The sequence below is a fragment of the Armigeres subalbatus genome, chromosome 3 (genome assembly GCF_024139115.2).
Source record: "Armigeres subalbatus isolate Guangzhou_Male chromosome 3, GZ_Asu_2, whole genome shotgun sequence".
Lineage (NCBI taxonomy): Eukaryota > Metazoa > Arthropoda > Insecta > Diptera > Culicidae > Armigeres > Armigeres subalbatus.
The window spans coordinates 391,934,797-391,955,355 of record NC_085141.1 but is presented as its reverse complement, the minus strand read 5'-3'; the positions used below and the strand labels follow the sequence as shown (position 1 = coordinate 391,955,355).

Sequence of the window (20,559 nt, the reverse complement as noted above, 5' to 3'; positions counted from 1 at the left end):
GGTCTTAACAGACTTGCCTATCTGAGGCCGAATTATATTGAATGGCGAAAACTGTATTAAAGGACTATAATAATAACTATGTTGAAATAAAGCTTGGTGGTGATCCAGCGATGGATGAGGTTGAATGTCGAGCAACCATAGAACGATCGGCAATTTGTCTATTATGCTACGTACAGCTATGATCCAATTGAGTGGGCTTTACATATTGTGTCCGTCGTCGTCGTAGTCTTCGATCCTCCATTTAGATCAAAGAACTATACGCAGCACGAGTCTACCAACAGGTTCATACATGAATTTAACAGACTACAAGATGTAATTTCTACAAACATGATAACATAAGTAATTCGTGATAGATTAAGATTATTTTAAGAGGACAATCGTATGTGTGACCATAATCATGTGTATTATGTATAAGTACACTACAAAAATTCCACACATTTTTATTGGCAAAAATCCATTAATTCAATTCATGATTCTAATTAGTGCACACATAACCACTCTCCACGCGAAGTACAAATATAATCTATAATCAAATAAAATGTATGTGTGGTCTCTAATATGCGTCAAAAAATATTTGGGGAAGAGGCCCCAAAACGCCCCCTCGAGGCAAAACGCCTTTTGTGTATTCCCTCATATTTACCGTATTTGACATGGCCGTAACGAAACTAGACGTAAAATTATGTAGGTTAGGCGAAAAAAGTGTCCAAATATCATATAGGAAGGCTGGAAAACCCGACAATTTCCACATTTTGACGAAGCATCTAACATTTCGGTGAGGCAAAACGCCCTAGGGCAACTAACCTACAACATACTACGCGTCTCCACGCACTGTCCATACCAGAATGCTGATTCGCCGACGCGTGGTGCGTTGTTCCCTAATAGCTACCAGCAAGAAGGCGTTTTGCCTCATAAGTTTTCCGGCAGCGAAATATCACCACTTTTTTGAAATGTGTTGCATGAGATAAAAATACCCATGAAAATCGTTACAGCTAAGACATTAAATCAGTCTTTGCTTAGCTAGGGCATATTTCCCCTCCTTCCCCTTCATCAAACTTGAGAATATGATAAGTCAAGGAAATTGTATTGCATTCAAACACATTGAATTTCGTTATAAATCGTAAGGTGGACGGATTCCGGTGCTGAACCAATTTTGGTCCCCTACGGTATGGCAGTTTGGAGTCCAACAGAAAACCGAGATCTGTCACATAGTGCACTGTTCCAATATTTGTTGCGAACAGGCAACAGTTAAAGGTGATCAGTTGCTCTTTTTTTTTCGAGTTGTGATCGAGCATTTTTTCGGGTTAAGCATTTATCTTTTCTTGCAGTAAGCGACAATCGGGTATTGTGCAGATGCACAAGAACGCAATTTAATATGGGAGGTAAACATTTAAAATGAGTCCAAAATTGTACAACTATAAATCGTGTAAAAACAGAATTCATGTACCCAAATCAATACCATTCGAAAACAAAAAATTGGTGTGCAAAACACGACACAAAATTAGCCTAAATTGCCCATTTTGCATGATATAGGAGCATGTTATTAATAATGAAGCAGATACCCTATGTAACAAGCCATGTAAGGCGATTTTTTTCAAAACATATTTGCCGTTATAACTATGGATCAATAGACTAGATCGGACCAATGATAATCGATCTCGCCCATCTCTGAATTGGCAATTGTACGCCTTTATTGGTTTAATCACCGTTACTTAGTATGTAGCTTTCTTTTTAATTTTTGGCATCAACAAGAAAGCCACATACAAATTTAAATAAACGCTTAAAGGGTGCTATGAAATACTACTGAATGTATTAAAAAACGAGACAATTGAAAAGTAGTTTGCGATAAAACGGTTTATGAGTAAAATTTATTTCTGAATTCATTCTAACACATTACTGATTTCATTTCAAAACATTAAAAAATCTACAGTTCTACACCTCCGCACGGGTTTATAGAGTTGACAAAGCACACAGATTTAGTAGCCAATATTTTATATCTACTTTGTTCGTTCATAATTCATCCAATCTCGCGCGGCACCCAACTCACGTGGTAATCCTCGGTCTACAGCTTCGGGAAAAAATATGACCCAAAATCATCCACGGTGAACCTTTTTTGTGCTTTTCTATCCAATGCTGCAACACGCAACGACTTTCACAATATTCACATCATTCGCGCTTACAATGGGCCACAAACTTCAATTTTGCGCGAACAACCAGTTTGAATGTTTTTAATCTTTCCTATGATTTACAGCAAGGAGCATTTTGACTATACAATCATTTTTTTCCTGGAATTTAAATAGAATGATATTCTTCTGAATATTGCATTTTGAATCTAACTCTCCCTTTCCGGATTGACAGTTCAATCTCAAAACAAAGTGAAGTCCCGAGAATGGGAACATAAGAATCATAGTTGGGAGGAAGAACAAATGCATTCTATTTCTTATTTTGCAATAATTGATTAACATAAATTTCTAAAACGTGTAAAATTTTGTCACAAAATTTAAATTCGTCGCCCATTGTAACGCCCTACTGCACGCAAAAGGACGTGTAGCTGTTAGCCATAATCCAGTCCAAAAAATCAGTCACTCTGGTGTTAACACTGGGATTTGTCGTGGCACAGGCGAACCCATAGCTGACAATGCCAACCTCGTAGACCAAACCGCTGTCGGGTTCGGTATAGAAAAGCGGCCCACCTGAATCGGACTGGAACAAATAAAAAGCACAAACACAAAAGTCAGTCGCCAATTCTATGATAAACGATAAAGTCAATCCGACAAGCCCTCCTCCGGTACCTGGCATGTATCCTTTGTCGGCGCGTAGGTGCACATCTTCTGGCGTTCAATGGTCGTGTTCAACCTAGTGGAACACTCCTGATTGCTGATAACGGTAAGGGCCACCTTGTTGAGGACATCCGACTTCGGTCCGCCAAAGTCCAAATCTCCCCAGCCGCAGGCTTCCACGGTGGCACCATCGAAGCTTTCACTCCGATATTTCCAGGGCAGACATACAGGGCCAACACCTTCGTTGAAGTTCATCGGTTGACTCGTCCGGATCAGTGCGATGTCATTCGAAACAGGGTTCGATGTAAATCCAGGGTGGGTCAAGAGCTTAGATATGCGATACACTCGGGCGTAGCTGGTATCGGATCCTGTGGTAAGATTGTGGTCACCTACCAGCAACGCAGTATCGTCAACGCTTCTCAACAATAGGCAATGTGCCGCCGACAGAGCGTGTTCGTCGGAAACTGTAAGTTCAGAGAAACGATTCTGTTTTTCAATTTTAATTGAAATTCATAATTTACCTACTAATGGTGGCCCCACATACGACGCCTCGTGATCTGATATCCACCAGCGCTGCCATCATAGGAAATTCGTTGACCATTGTCTCAACGCCATTGACAATACGGGTCTATAGAAAGAAGATTTAATTGGATAGAACGTTCAACAAAAATATTAAAACTATCAAACACACCCGTTTCTTTTTACCACAAGTACAACGTTGCGAGACTATTGACAACGTACAAAGGAAACGACCGCCACGACTTGTTGGTGCAGCTTTGATTCGCATAAAGAGTCTACTGCCCACAGAACTCTCTCGAATGACGCCTGTCCCGCAATATGTATAGGCGTCTTGTAGGTCTTCACGGCCAGTCAGAGAAAGGTAAAATGCATCTTGCCTGCAGTTCTCGCTCTGTTTTGGGGGAAATTTTATATATACGTTGCTTAAATAGTCTATTATGTCTAAGTAAACACCACCACCATGATATACGAATGCAAAAATGGTAAGTCGGCTTAGTAACCTAGCAGTTAATAACTGTGGAAGTGCTAAACCCTCTCCCGCCCTTGGTGTCTGTGGAGCACCTTCAAATTTAGCACCTACTAGCATTCATCGAATTATTGAAAACAATCAAATTAACTATTGATTTACAGTCAAAAACTTATTTTTTCGTTTTCCACTAATTTTAGCTATGCCAAATAACTTTTGTTCTAGCATTTTTCTCAAAGATGATTCCTTTCTATTAAAATCTTTGAAAAACGTCATGGGCGGGAAAGGGTTAATGAACACTAAGCTGTGAGGCGGCAATGTCCCAGCAGCGGGATGTAATTCCAGCAATGAAAAAAGAACACCACAAATTTTGAAACCGTGTGGCTAATAGTGAATAAAATGCAGGGTGTTGCTAAAAATTTCATCCGCATTTTTTAGAAAAAACAATAAAAAACAAACTCATTCGGTCGGAAGATATTTGGCCGAATGCCACTAGGCCGAACAAACCATTAGGGTGAAACCCATCTGGTCGAAAGGGTCATTAGGCAGAAAAGATATTTTGGCCGAAAGGGTCATTTGGCCAAACGGGTCATTTGGTCGAAAGGGTCATTTTGAAAAGTGAGAAATTAGGAATTAGAAAAGAGACGTCTCATTTTCACTCTTCATTTTTCTCTTCTCACTGTAAAAAGTGAGTAGACGTCTCACTTCTCACTTCCCATTTCTCACTTCTCGCTGTAAAAAGTGACTAGTGAGACGTCTCACTACCCACTTTGTACTACTCACTGTCGCACTTCTCACTCCTCATTTCTCACTTCTCACTGTAACTGAGACTACTCACGCTTCTCACTTTTTACAGTGATAAGAGAAAAACGAAGAGTGAGGCGTCTCACTATTCACTTTGCGCTTCTCACTTTTGACAGCGAGAAGTGAGAAATGAGGAATGAGAATTGAGACGTCTCTCTTCTTGCTCCTAATTTCTCACTTTGGGGCTGTCCATAAACCACGTAGACTCTTGAGGGGGGAGGGGGGTTTCGAAAAAGTCTACGATAGTCTACGAAGGGGGACGGGGGGCTTACCAAAAGTCTACGTAGACTTTTTATTTTTTTAACGATTTATACAGCAGCTTTGTGAGAAGTTCACTCGTTTGATTTTTTTTAGGATTTTCCGGTTTTTTTTTCTCCATAAAATGTAATGAATTTCACTGAAGTAAAAATCATGGATTTCACCAGGAAATTCTTCTGTGTTGAGTAGGAAAATTCTCCAAAGTATTCTATAAAAACTTTCGAAAAAAATTCATAATCTTCACTTGGATTTTATTGCAGCTTCTACAATTTTTTTTTTATTGTCGGCAGACACATCTTTGGAAACTATGGAAATTAAATAATGTTGTACTTCAACGGATTTTTTTGGAATTTACAAAGGAAGCATTTTGGAATATCCAAAAAAAGTCTTTGAAATGCCCAAAAGATATTCTTTGGAACTTGTAAAGGGGATTCTCCGAAATTTACATGAGAAAACCTTCAGAATATCCATCAGAGTCCCCGGAATTAAATAGGGGGTCCCGTAGCGTAGTTGGCTACACGTTCGCCTTACAAGCGAATGGTCATGGGTTCAATTCCCAGCCCCCCCACCAAACCCTCGTCAGTCGCCAGATCCCCAGCCCATACGGTGGCGTTTGGGGTACGCGCCTTACCGTCACGGCTGCCTGATGACGACTGACAACTTGTTCTTCTCGGAGGCATTCCTCCAACGTTGATTAATGACAACCGAACAATGCAACGATCATTGAATACACGACATGGACAAACGGACACAATGGACTCACGATGAGATGGACTGGCAACGACAACAATATTGGTAATGGAAATCTAAAAATAGATTCTGTGTGGATTCTGTAGAGCAGAATACCACAGTAGATCTCAGCACAGTAGGGGTTAAGTAACACAGAGTGCCTAACAAATAAATAAAGGAATAAAAAAAAATAGTCCCCGGAATTTTTTTTCTTAATTTCGAAAATTCTTCGGAATTTTTGCGAGGAATTCTTTGGACATATAAGGAAAATTCTTCGAAATTCCGTGGATAATACTTCTTTAATTTCTTTGGCAGTTCTAATGCAAATTCTTTGGAATTATCGATGGAAAATCTCCGGAATTTCTAAATAAATTGTTGAAAACTTCCACGAGAAATTATTTGAATTCCCCACCAAAAACTGTTTGAGTTTCCACAACAAAAAATTGTTTGCAGTTTTTGTAAAAAAGCCTTTGTAATTTTCATGAAAATTTATTCGAATTTTTTACGAGAAATTTGCAAAAAAATTAACTGAAAATTCTCCATAATTTCAACCGAATATTATTCAGAAAATTCTTTGCAAGAAAAAAATTGCGAGATGAATTTAAAAAATAAAGGGTATTTGCCAAATGTTGAACGGCTAATTTCTTCGCCAATTGTTGAACGCACGTGCATTTCTTATGAGAGTTCTACAATAGACGACAAAATTAGCCGTTCAACATTTGGCGGTTTCCCCTAGTAGGAAACCATTCTAAATTTCCACAGGAAATATATCGGAATGTCCGATTAAACTTAAAATTACCTCGGGAAATAATTCTACATTATAACAGAGAAATACTCGGTTTTTTAACGGGGAAACTTTTGGAATTAAGAAGAATATTCTTGGGATATCAAAAGATGATTATTCAGCGGAATATTGCATGAAATTTTATTATCACGGAGAGTTATTTGGAGTATTATCTGGTAGCTTTCAAGGTTATCAATTGGGAAATTTTCACGAAAACTCCACGCAAAACTTCTTGGAATGTAGACTTGACACTCTCGGAATTTTAACTCGAAATTCTGAAAATACTTCGTTTTTCACAAATTTGAACCGGCGTTCAGTTATAGGACAGATGCATGACAGATTTTAAGCAGTGGCGCGCCTATGCAAAAGTGTCGGCGATGGAGGCGCACACCTCTAGGAGGGATCGAATGCAACAGAAATTAAATTAATTGGCATTGAAATTTGATTTCTGGAGCTATGGACAGAAGATTAAATTTGATTTCCTTTCAAAATAATTTTTGTTTTGTTCAGTTTTTTTTAGTTATGTTTGAAATTCGAGTTTTATTGTAAAACATGGGAATGGATTTGAATAGCTGAATTGCTTGAAACGTATTTTTTCCAATCACATATGATGTTTTGTAAAATTTGGAAAAGTCTACGTCGACTTCATGGGGAGGGGGGAGGGGTTTCGGAAAAGTCTACGAAAGTCTACTAGGGGGGACGGGGGGGTTTAAAAAGGTGAAATTTCGGTCTACGTGGTTTGTGGACAGCCCCTTTCCAATTACCTATTCGGCTAAATGTCTTATTCGGCCAAATGTCCTATTCGCCCAAATGACCCTTTCGGCCTAATGACCCTTTCGGCCAAATGAGCATTTCGGCAAAACAACCCTTTCGGCCAAATGACCCTTTTGGCCTAATGACCCTTTCGGCCAAATGATCCTTTCGGCCAAACGACCCTTTCGGCCAAACTAGCCATTCGGCCAAATGACCGAATGGTCTGTTCGGCCAAATGGTATATTCGTCCAAACTACTTTCGGCCTAGTGGCATTCGACCAAATGACCCTACCCAGCGTGCGGAGAGCAATATTTGTGATGGTATAAATCTCACGACCTTTCTTCAGTCAGCACAGGACTGTTCGTTGAACGCAACTTGTTGCAAGCAATTCGCATTATGCGTCCCTTTTCTTTTTTACTCGTTATTATCTGAAGAAAATGTATTTTGGCCATAACTTCTGAGCCCGAATTAGCCAGTTTTCAATAGGAAACAATGGGACAGGAATCCCCGTCGAAGCATAGCGTTTGAGCCCATAGTTTTATAGTTGGCCAATTTTTAATAGGAAACAATGGGACAGGATTTCCAGTCGAATGCAATTTGTTGCAAGCAAATCGGTTAAAAAGAAGTGCTTGAAAAATGAGCTATACTTTTTTAAAACTTTTGAGCCCATACACACACACGCACACACAGACATCACCTCAATTCGTCTTTTTTTTTTTTTTTTTTTACAAGGGAGAATGCATTTACACACTAACCCAGTACACGTGCATTGTAGTTGCCAAACTACCACACGGAAGTGTTCTGGAGTGTCGGACTCGACCATACCGGTAATACCGACTAAACTCCCTTGGGCTCCACCGTCGTTTCCCCCAGGAACTACCTCGCAGTACTACTTCTGGGGGGACGGCAGTACTAAGCGTACTCACTCATTATCGCTCACACAGGCACTCGTCCCACGCGAGACTGACTTGGGTGCTCGCACCCCATTCACTCCATTTGAGTCTTACTTGGATGCTCTCCCGGACGCTCCGCTGCCATGCCTCGAGGTGTCAATAGCGGTAACTGCCTGGGCCTACAGATATTGCGCTACGACACTCTGCCTCAGCACGAGCAGATCAATCACACCACTGCCGAAGCAGACCATACGCTACCCTGCCGAAGCAGGGACACTCCCCATGCACCACATGTGCACAACTGTAGGTGTGTGGGTACAACCCACTGCTACCCTGCCGCCGAAGCAGCTTCTCCAAAGACCATTCGCTCCATGTGACCCTTTTCGGGTGCTCACTCTAACACTCCACTGCAATGCCTCGAGGTGTCGATGGGATACCTCGACTCCTGCCTCAGCATGTGCAGTCCATACTCAGACTTCTGCTGCGCTTTGAGGTGACAATAGCGGCGGAGACACGCTATGACACTCCTGCCTCAGCACAACCAGATCACTCACTCCCTGCCGAAGCAGCTCACGCGCTACCCTACCGAAGTAGGTACACTCCACAACTTATTCTAATACTCCACTGCCATGCCTCGAGGTGTCGATAGCGGTATGTGGGGACTAATCAACGATACTACGCTACGACACTCTTACCTTAGCATGTGCAGTCCATACTCAGACTTCTGCTGCGCTTCGAGGTGGCCATAGCGGCGGCGACTCGCTATGACACTCCTGCCTCAGCACAAACAGATCACTCACTCCCTGCCGAAGCAGCTCACGCACTACCCTACCGAAGTAGGGACACTCCACATGCCAGTTGGCACTCCCTCCCTGGGCTTGTGCTTTTGAAGCGGCACACAGTCGCTTTGATAGAGTCCGCTTACGGGCACTTGTGGTTTTTTGGGAGGGATTTTAGCAGAGCCCACTGCTAAATCCCACCACGCCCTAGGCAGTTCTCCCTGACTCGCAGACAGCTGGGGAGGGGTCGTCAAGCCCTTGGACATGGTCCATGCTGTCCCTACTGTCCCTGCTGCCCCAACCTCAATTCGTCTAGCTGAGTCGATCGGTATATAACACTATGGGTCTCCAGGCCTCTTAAAAAAAAAAGTTTGTTTTGGAGCGTACGTGTAAATAGTATTACGAGAAAATCAAAAAAGAATAAAAAATGGATTAAAAACGACAAAACAGGAAAAAGAGGAATATTGATAAGAAAAAGCAAAGAAGAAGAAAGAAGGAATAAATAAAAAGTTAGAAGGAAGGTAGAAGATAGAAATATAGAAGAGAAAACAGCCCGAGAGTTGCGTTTTGCAACCTATTGTAGTATTGTTAAATGGCATTCGGTCAAATGGCATAACTCCAAGTGGGACACAAAACCCAACCGGTACATCCACCCTATTGAGAAACCAATCACAGTAGAGGAAACTGGGGAGACTTGATCCCCTTTTCTCATTTCCGATATATCACAGCCAAAAATGAATCGCACATACTCTCTAAGAAATATATAATTTGACTTTACTGGTATGTGACAGTCTGTAAATTGTTGTTGTTATTGATACATAATTGTTTAGAGTTTTGTCAAAAATCGAATTCAAAAATATTCGGGAGGAAATGATCCCTCTCCAAGAACTTGCCTTGCTTTGATAAAATTAGAAAAGAGCTCTCTAATTTTTCAAATATTTTTTCTCCAGATACGTAGATTTTCCTATCTGCTATGTGCAGGGATCGTAATTGTCACTCATTCTTACGAGCAGAGAATGCTCCCTCACACTGATTTTCCCCGAGAAATCGGTTTGTGGGAAAAGATAAAAGGTGTCTCCCTCACTACCAGTGCCGCGAAAAGTTGATTTGCTCGTTTTCTCACCCCTTTTTGCCTTTCTCGTATACTAAGTATACGGAAAGGCTATAGAACTGCTCCAAAACCGAACTTTTTATAGAAGGCTCGGATACCCATAGTGTTATATACCAATCGACTCAGCTCGACGAATTGAGGTGATGTCTGTATGTGTGTATGTATGTGTACAAAAATGTGAGACACGTTTTTGGGCATTTATCGTTATCCGATTTGCTCGCAACAAGTTGCATTCGACGCGGAATGCAGTCCCATTGGCTCCTATTTAAAATTAGATCGATTGAACTTTGCGTTCCGGAGTTATGGCCAAAAAACTGTTTTTACGTGCAAAAAAAAAAGCAAAATGCTCCAATTTGGATTCGAACTCGTGATCTCTTGATCGGGAAGCGGCTACTACACCACAGCACCATCAATACACAAAGCATGTGACAAGATACATACAAATATAAATCATCGAATTGGGTATCTATTCATTATCTCTATAAGCATCAGAGTTTATCCTGCTAGGGTACCGATTCCTATACTGGAAGTATTAATGTATCGAGAAAAGAAAATATTAGCTTTTACCGTTGGTTATTAAAATATACAGTTTCAATACATTAACTTAGAGCAAGATTGCCGGTGGTGAGTATAAGCCGTTTGGCAGCGCATGCAGTATCATTACTTGACACTTTTCCGGTCGCTACTAAACGCGCTGCTAAAACAGTAGCGCAGCGGACAGGTGATCAAATTTGGTAGCGCGATAACAGCGCTGCTATTTGATGAACTATTAAACGTCACCTGTACGGAATGCAGCCACCAAAATGATAACCGAAAATAGTGACCAGTGCGAAAAAGAGTGACTAAACTAAAATGACAGCGCTGCGAGGATGATTAAAACACTCAAGCCCAGTAATGATGTTCTAATAGATAAACTATTGAAATCGCTTGGATACGCTGTTACTTTAATTGAGATAAAAGTAGATTCACTATTGATTCGAGGATGTTAATGCAAAATTGTATTGGTATAATTGCATAATTACATCCAAACTAGTAGACACATATGTGTATAATAATGGGAAGTATCAATAAGAACCCCTTAGGTTAAGGGTGCCCTATGCAAATTACTAAATAGTAATTTAGGGTAACTTTTTTACAATAGGATATCCGTTCAATAATCCTCTTCTCTGGTAAACGTTAGACATAACTTTTCTCATGTCTTATTGCTATCAAGCGCTAAGAAAAGCACAAATACCCTATATAACAGCCTGTAAATACTCCTCAGTCCTCATAAAGCAATTTCAAAAAGCATTGTGCTTTGTTTAACAAGTTCAACGCTCTCCCGTTCGAATGCGCATGGCAATGTGCCATCGCGCAGTGGTGGTCCCCCATACAAATGCTCGACTAAACCTACGATTGCGCTTAAAATTTAGCAACTGTAATTTTGTAAAGCTGAATTCATTTTGAAATTTAAATAGTTATTCGACATATGCTATCCAAATACTTCTGGAAGCCCATGACTTAGGATCACAGCAGCGTCTTAATTCTAACCTTGAAACAGTAAATTTCCCGCTTTTGTGCAGCAAGGCGCAATTCGCCAAACTAACCATTGTTAAGTTACAAAATATATATTTCAATTTCGGAGACGAGCCAGCCTCGGGCTGAAAGTCTCTTTAATAAAGACAAAAAAAAAATATTTCAAAGCATCATATCAGTTCTTTCCGAATCTTTCCCGATACAAAATTTAGTTAAATTTAATTTTCCCATAAATATATGTTTAGGAGATACTTTACACCATCAACTTGAACCAAGTCACCAAAAATTAAATTTACCAACTACAATTAACAAATTGAGGAATTATCATTGACTAAATGTGCAAAATTAAAATAATATCAGCTTCACGAAAGAACGATTTGTTTTGGTTTTTGTCTGGGTTTCCGCCACTGTGGATCGGTCGGCTTAACCATCATCGTAGCATCAGCGGCAAGCCGTGCTTCTGTTCTATTTTACGCATATGCATGCATCATTCTTTGTGGCGTTCAATCAGCATATTGGAGCGCAGCTGGTGTGCGGGAAGACGCAGGACGCATGCGCATTCGCTTCAGTCTCTTGCCGTCGGATGAATATTGCCGAAGGAAGCAACACACATCGCATTGCGTGCGGCAATGTTCTATTTTTAGCTCAGCGATCCGAGCAAATGAGATTTGGGGAAACAGGTTCATGAGTATGTATTACGGAAAAAAGAAAATTTTGTTTAGCTCCGCGGAAATAACGCGCAGAGGGAAATCCCCGGTCTCAATTCCTTATATAGCGTCGGCTGCACCATAAACTCGCAAGCTTCTAATTTTATTGAATAATTATGTCTTTTCTATTCAGTAAAGCATATTTTCTTTTATGCATTGAAGCAATAGAATAGTATTTCCTACTTATGTTTACTGTCTATTGAAACTCGGTGGGCAAGTTTGATTACTGCCAAGATAAATCAAAAGCTATTTATTTTCTGCTAACAATCATTAAAGAAAACTGTTGAGTACATATCGATTCTCAACTTATGTATTTATGTTTCATTTCCTACCTCCATCATCTAAAGTTCAGACCTGAATTCTTTCAAATATTCCAAATAATCAGATGGATTCAATTATAGAAATGTCATGAATATGAATATAAACAATACACAGCATTAGGTTCCATTGATTATTAGCATGGAAAATATTAAATACAATTTTTTTTAAAGGCGCTTGAATTTTCTAGTATTCAAAATTTTTCTTGCAATGCGTATTACCACACACAGTCTTGAAAAAAAAAAGATGGCTTACACGAGGATCGAACATAAATCCTCTGAATGAGAGCCTATCACGTTACCACTGAGCTATCTTTGCTTCTTGAGATATTAGTGTTCGAAGAACAAGATGCTACGCGATTTGCAATAAATAACTATTCCACTACATCAAGCCATCGGCTGCTTGTGCATCCAGCATTTTACGAGCGCTAATGGCCGCCACAATCCAACTCAGTTTTTGGTAGGGTGGAAACAGTTTGAAGTTTGGCTTGTGTCGTATGACACAAAAACGATAAGTTTTCATCATCATAATGATGAATTCATTATGATGATGATCGCTGCGGTATCATACGACACAAGCCAAACGTCAAATCGAATGCATCCTGCCAGAAAGTGAGTTAAATTGTTGCGGCCATTACCGCACGTAAAATGCTGGATACGTGCGGTAACGCACCGGGGGCTGTGCTTTGGTTCGGTGGCATATAATCTGAACCGATAAAAAGTTTAGTTATATCGGAATATAAGTCATGTTCGGGATTTGAGTCAAAACGGTACGATTGAGTTTACGTCAGGTGCTTTTGTGTCATTTCATTCAAATAAGTCACATATAATATTCTTATTGTTTTGGTGCGCAGGGAAGCAACTTCATAATCAATTTCAACATTTTATTTTGAATCCTCTGTAAATGCATTCTTCCTGGCGTTGCAGCAAATAACCCATATTGGCACAGTATATGTAAAATATGGCTGGCCTAACAATTAGTTTGTAAATCAAAAAAATATTTTAAGATTTTGATTTTCTATGAATATTCACTTACTTTTTTTTTTTTTTGTTTTGTCAAATTGACGGCTGGGACCAATGTGATCCATCTCGCCCTTACTATTATATATTACTATTATAATATTATAATATAATATTATAATATTTGTACCTTTTTGCTTGCATACCTTCTGTGTGGTTTTTGATAGTTAATTCATTCATGCTATACATAAGTCCTAAATCTTGGACTTCGCTAGACCAAATAATTGGAACCCCGTTCATAGTGACAGCATGTCTGTTAGAAGAATTCAAATAAAAAGCACTCGGATTATGTAGGAGAAAATGAGTTTTGGTAGGCTTCGGAGAAAATTTTCTATTTTTGGAAGTCAGTAGAAAAAGTATTCAAACTTTTCTATAATCCAAGTATGTTTTAGATAATTCAATAGTCTTAGTTCGATCATTGACAAACTACAATGACTCATTCCAGAGGTTAAATGTCAAAACGTGTTACAGCAGAGTTCTAGTGCGATTATTTTTCTACAGCTCTGCCTAATAGTTAGTTGTATTAATTCAACTAATAACAGAGTTAAAGCACTAGTTACTAATACTAAATGATAACAAAATTTCGATCAGTCTGTATACTAAGTTACTGCAACTAGCGCTATAACTCTGTTATTAGTGCAATAGAAACAACAATTAGGCAGAGTTGTAAAAGCCTACGCTCTAGAAGTCCTCCACATATCACTTTTGAAATTTAACCTCTGGAATGAGTTATTGACAAACTACTAAATTTTCGATATTACTAAATGATCGAAAACAGCCTTGCTATAATCCATAACAAATTACACGAAGGTAAGCAACGATTTTCGATTTTCCGATATAAGTTATCACTACGATATAAGTATTGCGCAATATGAGCTCAAGAATGCTGATTTTGGTAACACTAGCTCTGTCACGCGTTATCTATCAGATTTTGTGCTTGAATCGTTTACCTGTAAAGAGTGATCTGATAAATAATTTTGGATCAGTTTAGAAATTGAAATATTCAATTTTAACCATACATTCATCAGTTCAATCAAAGGTAATTGCCTATTTCCGGGGATTAAACCACCCGACTTGGACGTTAATTTACAATGTTTTGAAAACTCATATGTGAATATGTACGTTATGTGGAAGATATTGATTTGGAAAATGTATTGGAGGTAACCACTTTCCCTTCGATGGGACTCGAACCCATGACCCTACAGTACGCTAGACTGGTGCTTTAACCAACTAAGCTACGAAGGACCTCCGTCGGCCTTCGCAACCTAGCGGCTACTGAACGAGCTCGAGATTCCCAAATTGGACGCATAGTCAAATCACTCGCAATCCATTTATCAAGCCAATACTTCCACATGTGTATTATACACGTCCACATAGCTTACACAACCTCACTTGATCAGTACCGTTGCTGATGAAGAATGTGTATAGCCGCCAGACATTCTAAATACTCACGCTCCTCTAATGTGGGCGTGTACAATACACATGTGGAAGTATTGGCTTGATAAATGGATTGCGAGTGATTTGACTATGCGTCCAATTTGGGAATCTCGAGCTCGTTCAGTAGCCGCTAGGTTGCTAAGGCCGACGGAGGTCCTTCGTAGCTTAGTTGGTTAAAGCACCAGTCTAGCGTACTGTAGGGTCATGGGTTCGCGTCCCATCGAAGGGAAAGTGGTTACCTCCAATACATTTTCCAAATCAATATCTTCCACATAACGTACATATTCACATATGAGTTTTCATAACATACATTCATACCAATTACTGCGAAATGCAATTCATACCAATTACCGGAAAGCGCAACCCCAGTAGAATTCTCTTCCGATTTTTTTAAGTCGGATCAAATTGAAAAGTGTTTGAATAAGAAAATTATTTTGAGCTTTTTAGTGGAATGTCTTCACTTGTCATAAGACGAGTTTATACAATCCCATTGAATTCCACCACTTAATTGTATCTTGACAGATACGTATTTCGACCTCAACAGTAAGGCCGTCTTCAGTGTCTTGTACTTGACTCGACTTTGACTTCGAGACACTGAAGACACTGAAATAGCTATAGCTCCCCTATCATCACCGGCAAAAGATGTTCCGGACAGCGACAAACTTTATCTTGTAACTAAAACATCTTTTGATTTAATCAGGGGGAGAAGGCGGAGCACTGAATCCCTACCCCAACATGTGCGACATCTGGATTTGGTTCTAAACTGTAAACAACAGTGTTAATTCTCTACCACCTTTTTGTTAAGACGAGGCAATTTTTATGCACACTTTTGTTTTCGATATTTTATCAAAATTAAACACTCAATCATGCAGCAATATAACGATGTGGGATGCTTGAAATTATAGGGACTCGAAAAAGAATTTATTTGCAGTAAGGCCGATACAAATATTAAAAATCAATTTTGTCTCCCCCCCTCGGATTTTTTTTTGCCAAAAAATGGTATTTTGAGGGGGCAACAAAATAAAATTCGGATAATTTTGAGGATTTTCAAAACATTCTATAACAAATCCGAGGAGATTTTTTATTTTTTTCATTTTAATATTTATTTTTTATTATCCCCCCCCCCCCTCTTGACCTTTCGGAGACTAGTAGGACAAAAAGTCAATTAAATATTTGTAACGGCCTAACTAACCGAATATAAAAATGTTCACATTAACGATTGCGCCCTAACACCGGTTCTAAGCTTCGATGCAGAGTACACGAGCTTTGTTCGCCAGTGACAGGCGTATGAGGCCCTTGGATTTAATAGTTAGAGGCTTAAAAAAATATGGGTTCTTTGGGAAAGTTGACCTTAAATAATCCAAAGAATCGACTGAAATAATGGAACGAAATACAATTTTTGACGGGAAGGGTCAACTGAATTTTTATTTATATGAAGAATCATATTATTCAAAACAACAATTTCAAAAAAGCTAACTTATTGATTGGATGATAGAAGTCTAAGCTGGATTCTGGCTTCAAAACGGAAAGCACTCGAAAGTTTGACAAATGGAAACATTTGTTTTTTCTCACCACCGTTTTTTTGCTTTTCTCGTATTCAAAGCAATACGAACTTTTTCAGAAGAAGTATGTGTATGTGCATGTGTGCAAAAAAATCTAACTCATTTTTCTAAATCTTATCCTGAACCGATTATTTAAACGGCGAATCCTGTCCCATTGTTTCACATTAAAAATCAGCCCGAACTCACTATGGGCTCAAAAGTTATGGCAAAAATACAAATTTTTATACTATGCCTGAAACTCGATTTGTGCAATTGCACAACCTCATCGCATTCTCCGGGCACTTAACCTCATCCGATTTGCTTGCAACAAATTGCATCCGGCAGCAATTATAACAAATGTGAATTTTCAATTCATTCTATCTTTATTTACGAGATTCTCGACCCTAGGCCGGTTCATCTGGTATAAATAAATGTGAAAAATAAGTCTTATTCACCAATTGTTATTTTAGACTTTTCATATATGTTTATCAACTATTTTGAACGAGCGAGAAAGGCACCATCACCGCTAGGTGGATTAATCAGGGTTTTTTCCTTTTCGTGTCATCACCAATTGCAAAAAGAATGCCTTTATGGAACAAACAACCTAAACCCTACATGCAGTCGATGTGGTGGTATGGCTATAGTGACCGCATCCCATCGCCATTTTTGTTGATGTTCTAGGTTCGAATCCCGTTGCGGTCATAAATTTTTTGTAATTGCATATCGAAAATTTTCGCGGATAGTTAGTGAGGCGTAAAAGTGATGAAACGGAAAAAGAAATTCATCAAGTAGGCGGCACGACTTTCGCTTATCTTCTAGTTTCGCTCTAGAGAAAAGAGTGTTGGAAGAAATATGTTTTTCACTACAAACTCCGAAAAAAGATTCTCCTCCGACCCGAAAATTGCTTGATTTCGTCTCATCGAAACGAAAAGTACGAACCCTGGCTATGTGTATTCAAAAACGATTTTTTTATATGGAATTCGACAGCGCATGCAATCTTAGAATGTAGGGAGACTTGATTCCCTTTCTATGATATACTACTACTCAATAAATATTTTTTCCAATCCTTCATCAAATCTGTCAACTCTTCACAAAAAAAGCCACCTGAGAACAAAATAACAATTTATTCGGCAAATTTTTGTATGGATGGCTAATGGGAGATCAAGTATCCCCATATTGACGAAACAACTCAAATTTCAAATATCCTAAAATTGTGATGGAATGTTGACATTTTGACCACCTACAGATCATTTAGCATATTTATTGGTTTGCGCTGTTAAAAGAAATATTTCATTTGGTCATTGTTAGAAACTAAAAAAATCTTTAAGAGGGTCAAAACAAACAAACCGTCCTGCAGAATAAATACGCTTGCCAATCAAAAGTATAACTCACCACATAACGATCATTTGTAAAATCTATACTAGAATATGCTAGAACAAAACTTGAGAAAGATTTTAAAATAGATGTGCGAAAACTGAGGTGAGGTTGATTTCTAGGTGTCTTAACCTATGTATGTTCGCTAAGTACTTCTTGATTACTTAAACGATTTCAACCAAATTTGGTACACAAATTCTCTATCCTAAGGAGAAGATAACAACGGGGATGGGGAAGTAATTGAAAAGGGAGGAGGGTATGGGGGGGAGCGGTTCTCTTTAGAAAACGAGCTAATCAGAGTAACTAGCAACCCCCTGATCCGATTTCAACCAAATTTGGAACAAATATTCTCTATACTAAGGCATCGATTATATGGGAAGTGGGAGGATCATTGGAAAAACGGGGAGGGGGTATTGTTTGGAGAATGACCAATTGAGCGATAAAACTGAACCCTCGGACCGATTTCAACCAAATTTGGTGCACACATTCTCTATCGTGAGGAGAAGATAGCAAAGAGGGTGCAAGTGACATTGGGAAAAGGGGAGGGTATGATGTAAAGGCACAGACAAACAGGCGTAACTCTTAGGGAAAATCAGTTGAAAAAAAATCTTCATCGAGAATACTAGTGGCATCTGTTGCACATATGCTCGAATTATTGAAGCTCCACTTCTCAAGGGATCGTCTTGATCATCCATTTCTGCCGCAACACCAACTTGCTCATTTCTATAAGCTAAGCTTGTAGTCGTTGCTGCTATGGCGAATGTAATGGAATCAGCTGGAATCAGGAGTAACATCTAATGGACTCTGTAGCAAAAAACACACATTTACGCTCTAGTTATAAATCGATTTGAAACTTACACCATTTGTATGTGCCACTTCCAAAAATACTCAAGCACTGGAATTCTATTACCACTACCATTATAAATAAACCAATCCATTACATTTTAATTTTTGAAAATTTCAACGGTCATATAATTTCTTACACTGGGAATACGGAAATCCTCGCAAACGAAGCTGATTCTATTGCCATACGGAGCTCTGACTTCGTACGAGCAGTTCGTACCGGGAGGGTACAGTTGAGGATACGAGGGGGACGATAAGTAGTAATCCGAACCGATCTTCATATCCAACGAATAAAAACACTCAGCATTGGTTCCCGATAGAATCCAACTGCCAACTGGCAGTAGAACTAAACACACTACGGCAACGGTATCCATTCCGACGGTACTAATTACCACTGATTAACTCCCACCTACTAAGCCGTCCCACTGGCAACGGACTACTTTAAATAGGAAAGCCGGTGCTACCTATAGGTTGAACTTCTGTTTGTCGAACACTATAGTTCCAGTTCCGATAAACAAGAATATCCTATGAACCATAAATTCATTGTTGCTCAGCCATAGCATAGACAATCAGCCGTAGCAACCAGTACATTATGTTTTAAAATTTATGCTACCACCACTCTACTGCCAACTAGTGTTAAACGCAAAGTAAAAACGTAAGTTATATGAAGTGAGTGCCTCTGATTCAAAAGCTCGAAATCATTGAAATAAATAACATTTTTGTTTTCAATTCGTGGTCGATCATATCTCCATTGCTGTATCTGTTTGTCTGTGGCACGAATAGAGCCACTATCAATAGGTCGCTATTCCTATAACGGGTTTCTACCGTGGTGACACACATATGGATAATGTTAAATGTGAAGCACTGTGACCCGATATCCACTCATGGAAGTATGATAAAAGTCATATGAAGTAGGAAAAGTTCGATTGGATTCCATTCAATATTATTATGTACGAGTACACTGACCTATTGATTTTACCCCAACTATGTATGCTAATCCTAATAATTTTGAGGTATTAACAGATATGTTGGTATAAAAAAATATTAATGAAAGTTTTTAGTTGAATGTCTGCACGAGTGGGAATTATTTCTTTCATTTCAAACATTTGATTGTAACTTCATATATACGTGTTTTGACCTCAAGACAAGACAACATTACTGCATTTGAAATACACATTTTCAGAGTAACAATTAAGTTTTGTAGTTCGATGGTTTGTTGAACATTATTAGGTATATTTTTCGTGCTTCTGATGGTATTCAACCTTTCAAATATCACTCTAAATACCACTTATGTGGGTACTGTGTGCCACCAATTTTCGGATATGAACAGTAGGAATGAAAAATGCAAACCAAGCCGGGTAATAAATCTTCATTTCGAAAACGATACCCCACAATTGTTTTCATGATTTTGATTAGAATTTGATTGGCAGCACAAATGGGCTTCGTACATTTTCCAAACCCTCGCCCTCATCCCCAACGAAACACAATGTTAGTTGTTTTCACTTTTTTTGGAAGCCCCGATACTGTTTGGATGAGAATAGTCAAACTTGATATGCATCGGCTTGCATAGTGGTAGAACTTCGGTGCTGCAGTGATTATTCGTCCGTTCCGATGTTAGGCGCCACTTTCATTGCAGTCTGTCGTGCTGTGATATCCTGCAGCGAACAGCCGGATAGCTATCACCCACAGCTGGTACTGAGTTACGTGTACAATTTTTTGTTTGTTTCTACAATCAAATTTCGTTGGTTGAATTATTGCGAAATTACCTTTCATTGCCCGCTTTAAAACGGCATATAACTTTATACTTAAAATAGATAGACGCATAGACAATACATGAATAGAGGTTTGAGAAAACTAAGCTCATACTATAAATCATGTACTCCGGGTCTTAGCAATTGTTAGCTAAATTGCTGAGGCATTTTCGAAATAAT

At 39.1% G+C, this 20,559-nt stretch overlaps 1 protein-coding gene across 1 annotated transcript; it reads right to left on the bottom strand.

Annotated features, from left to right (window-relative positions):
* Window positions 1-1,860: 1,860 nt before the first annotated feature.
* LOC134223920 (venom serine protease-like) lies at window positions 1,861-19,012 on the bottom strand. The gene is made up of 5 exons (XM_062703143.1): window positions 18,769-19,012; window positions 3,469-3,687; window positions 3,303-3,405; window positions 2,790-3,241; window positions 1,861-2,700 (listed from the first exon to the last, which is right to left on the bottom strand). Exons 1-5 carry the CDS (start codon window positions 19,000-19,002, stop codon window positions 2,524-2,526), a joined length of 1,185 nt encoding a protein of 394 aa, XP_062559127.1. The 5' UTR covers window positions 19,003-19,012; the 3' UTR covers window positions 1,861-2,523.
* Window positions 19,013-20,559: the final 1,547 nt, after the last annotated feature.

Excerpts from the sequence above, each read along its gene's own strand:
- LOC134223920 (XM_062703143.1), bottom strand. The coding sequence starts at position 19,002 with ATGGATACCGTTGCCGTAGTGTGTTTAGTTCTACTGCCAGTTGGCAGT. Across the intron at positions 3,688-18,768 it reads AGGATTTCCGTATTCCCAGT|AGCGAGAACTGCAGGCAAGA; the intron begins GTAAGAAATTAT and ends CCCCCAAAACAG. Across the intron at positions 3,406-3,468 it reads CTTGTGGTAAAAAGAAACGG|ACCCGTATTGTCAATGGCGT; the intron begins GTGTGTTTGATA and ends TTCTTTCTATAG.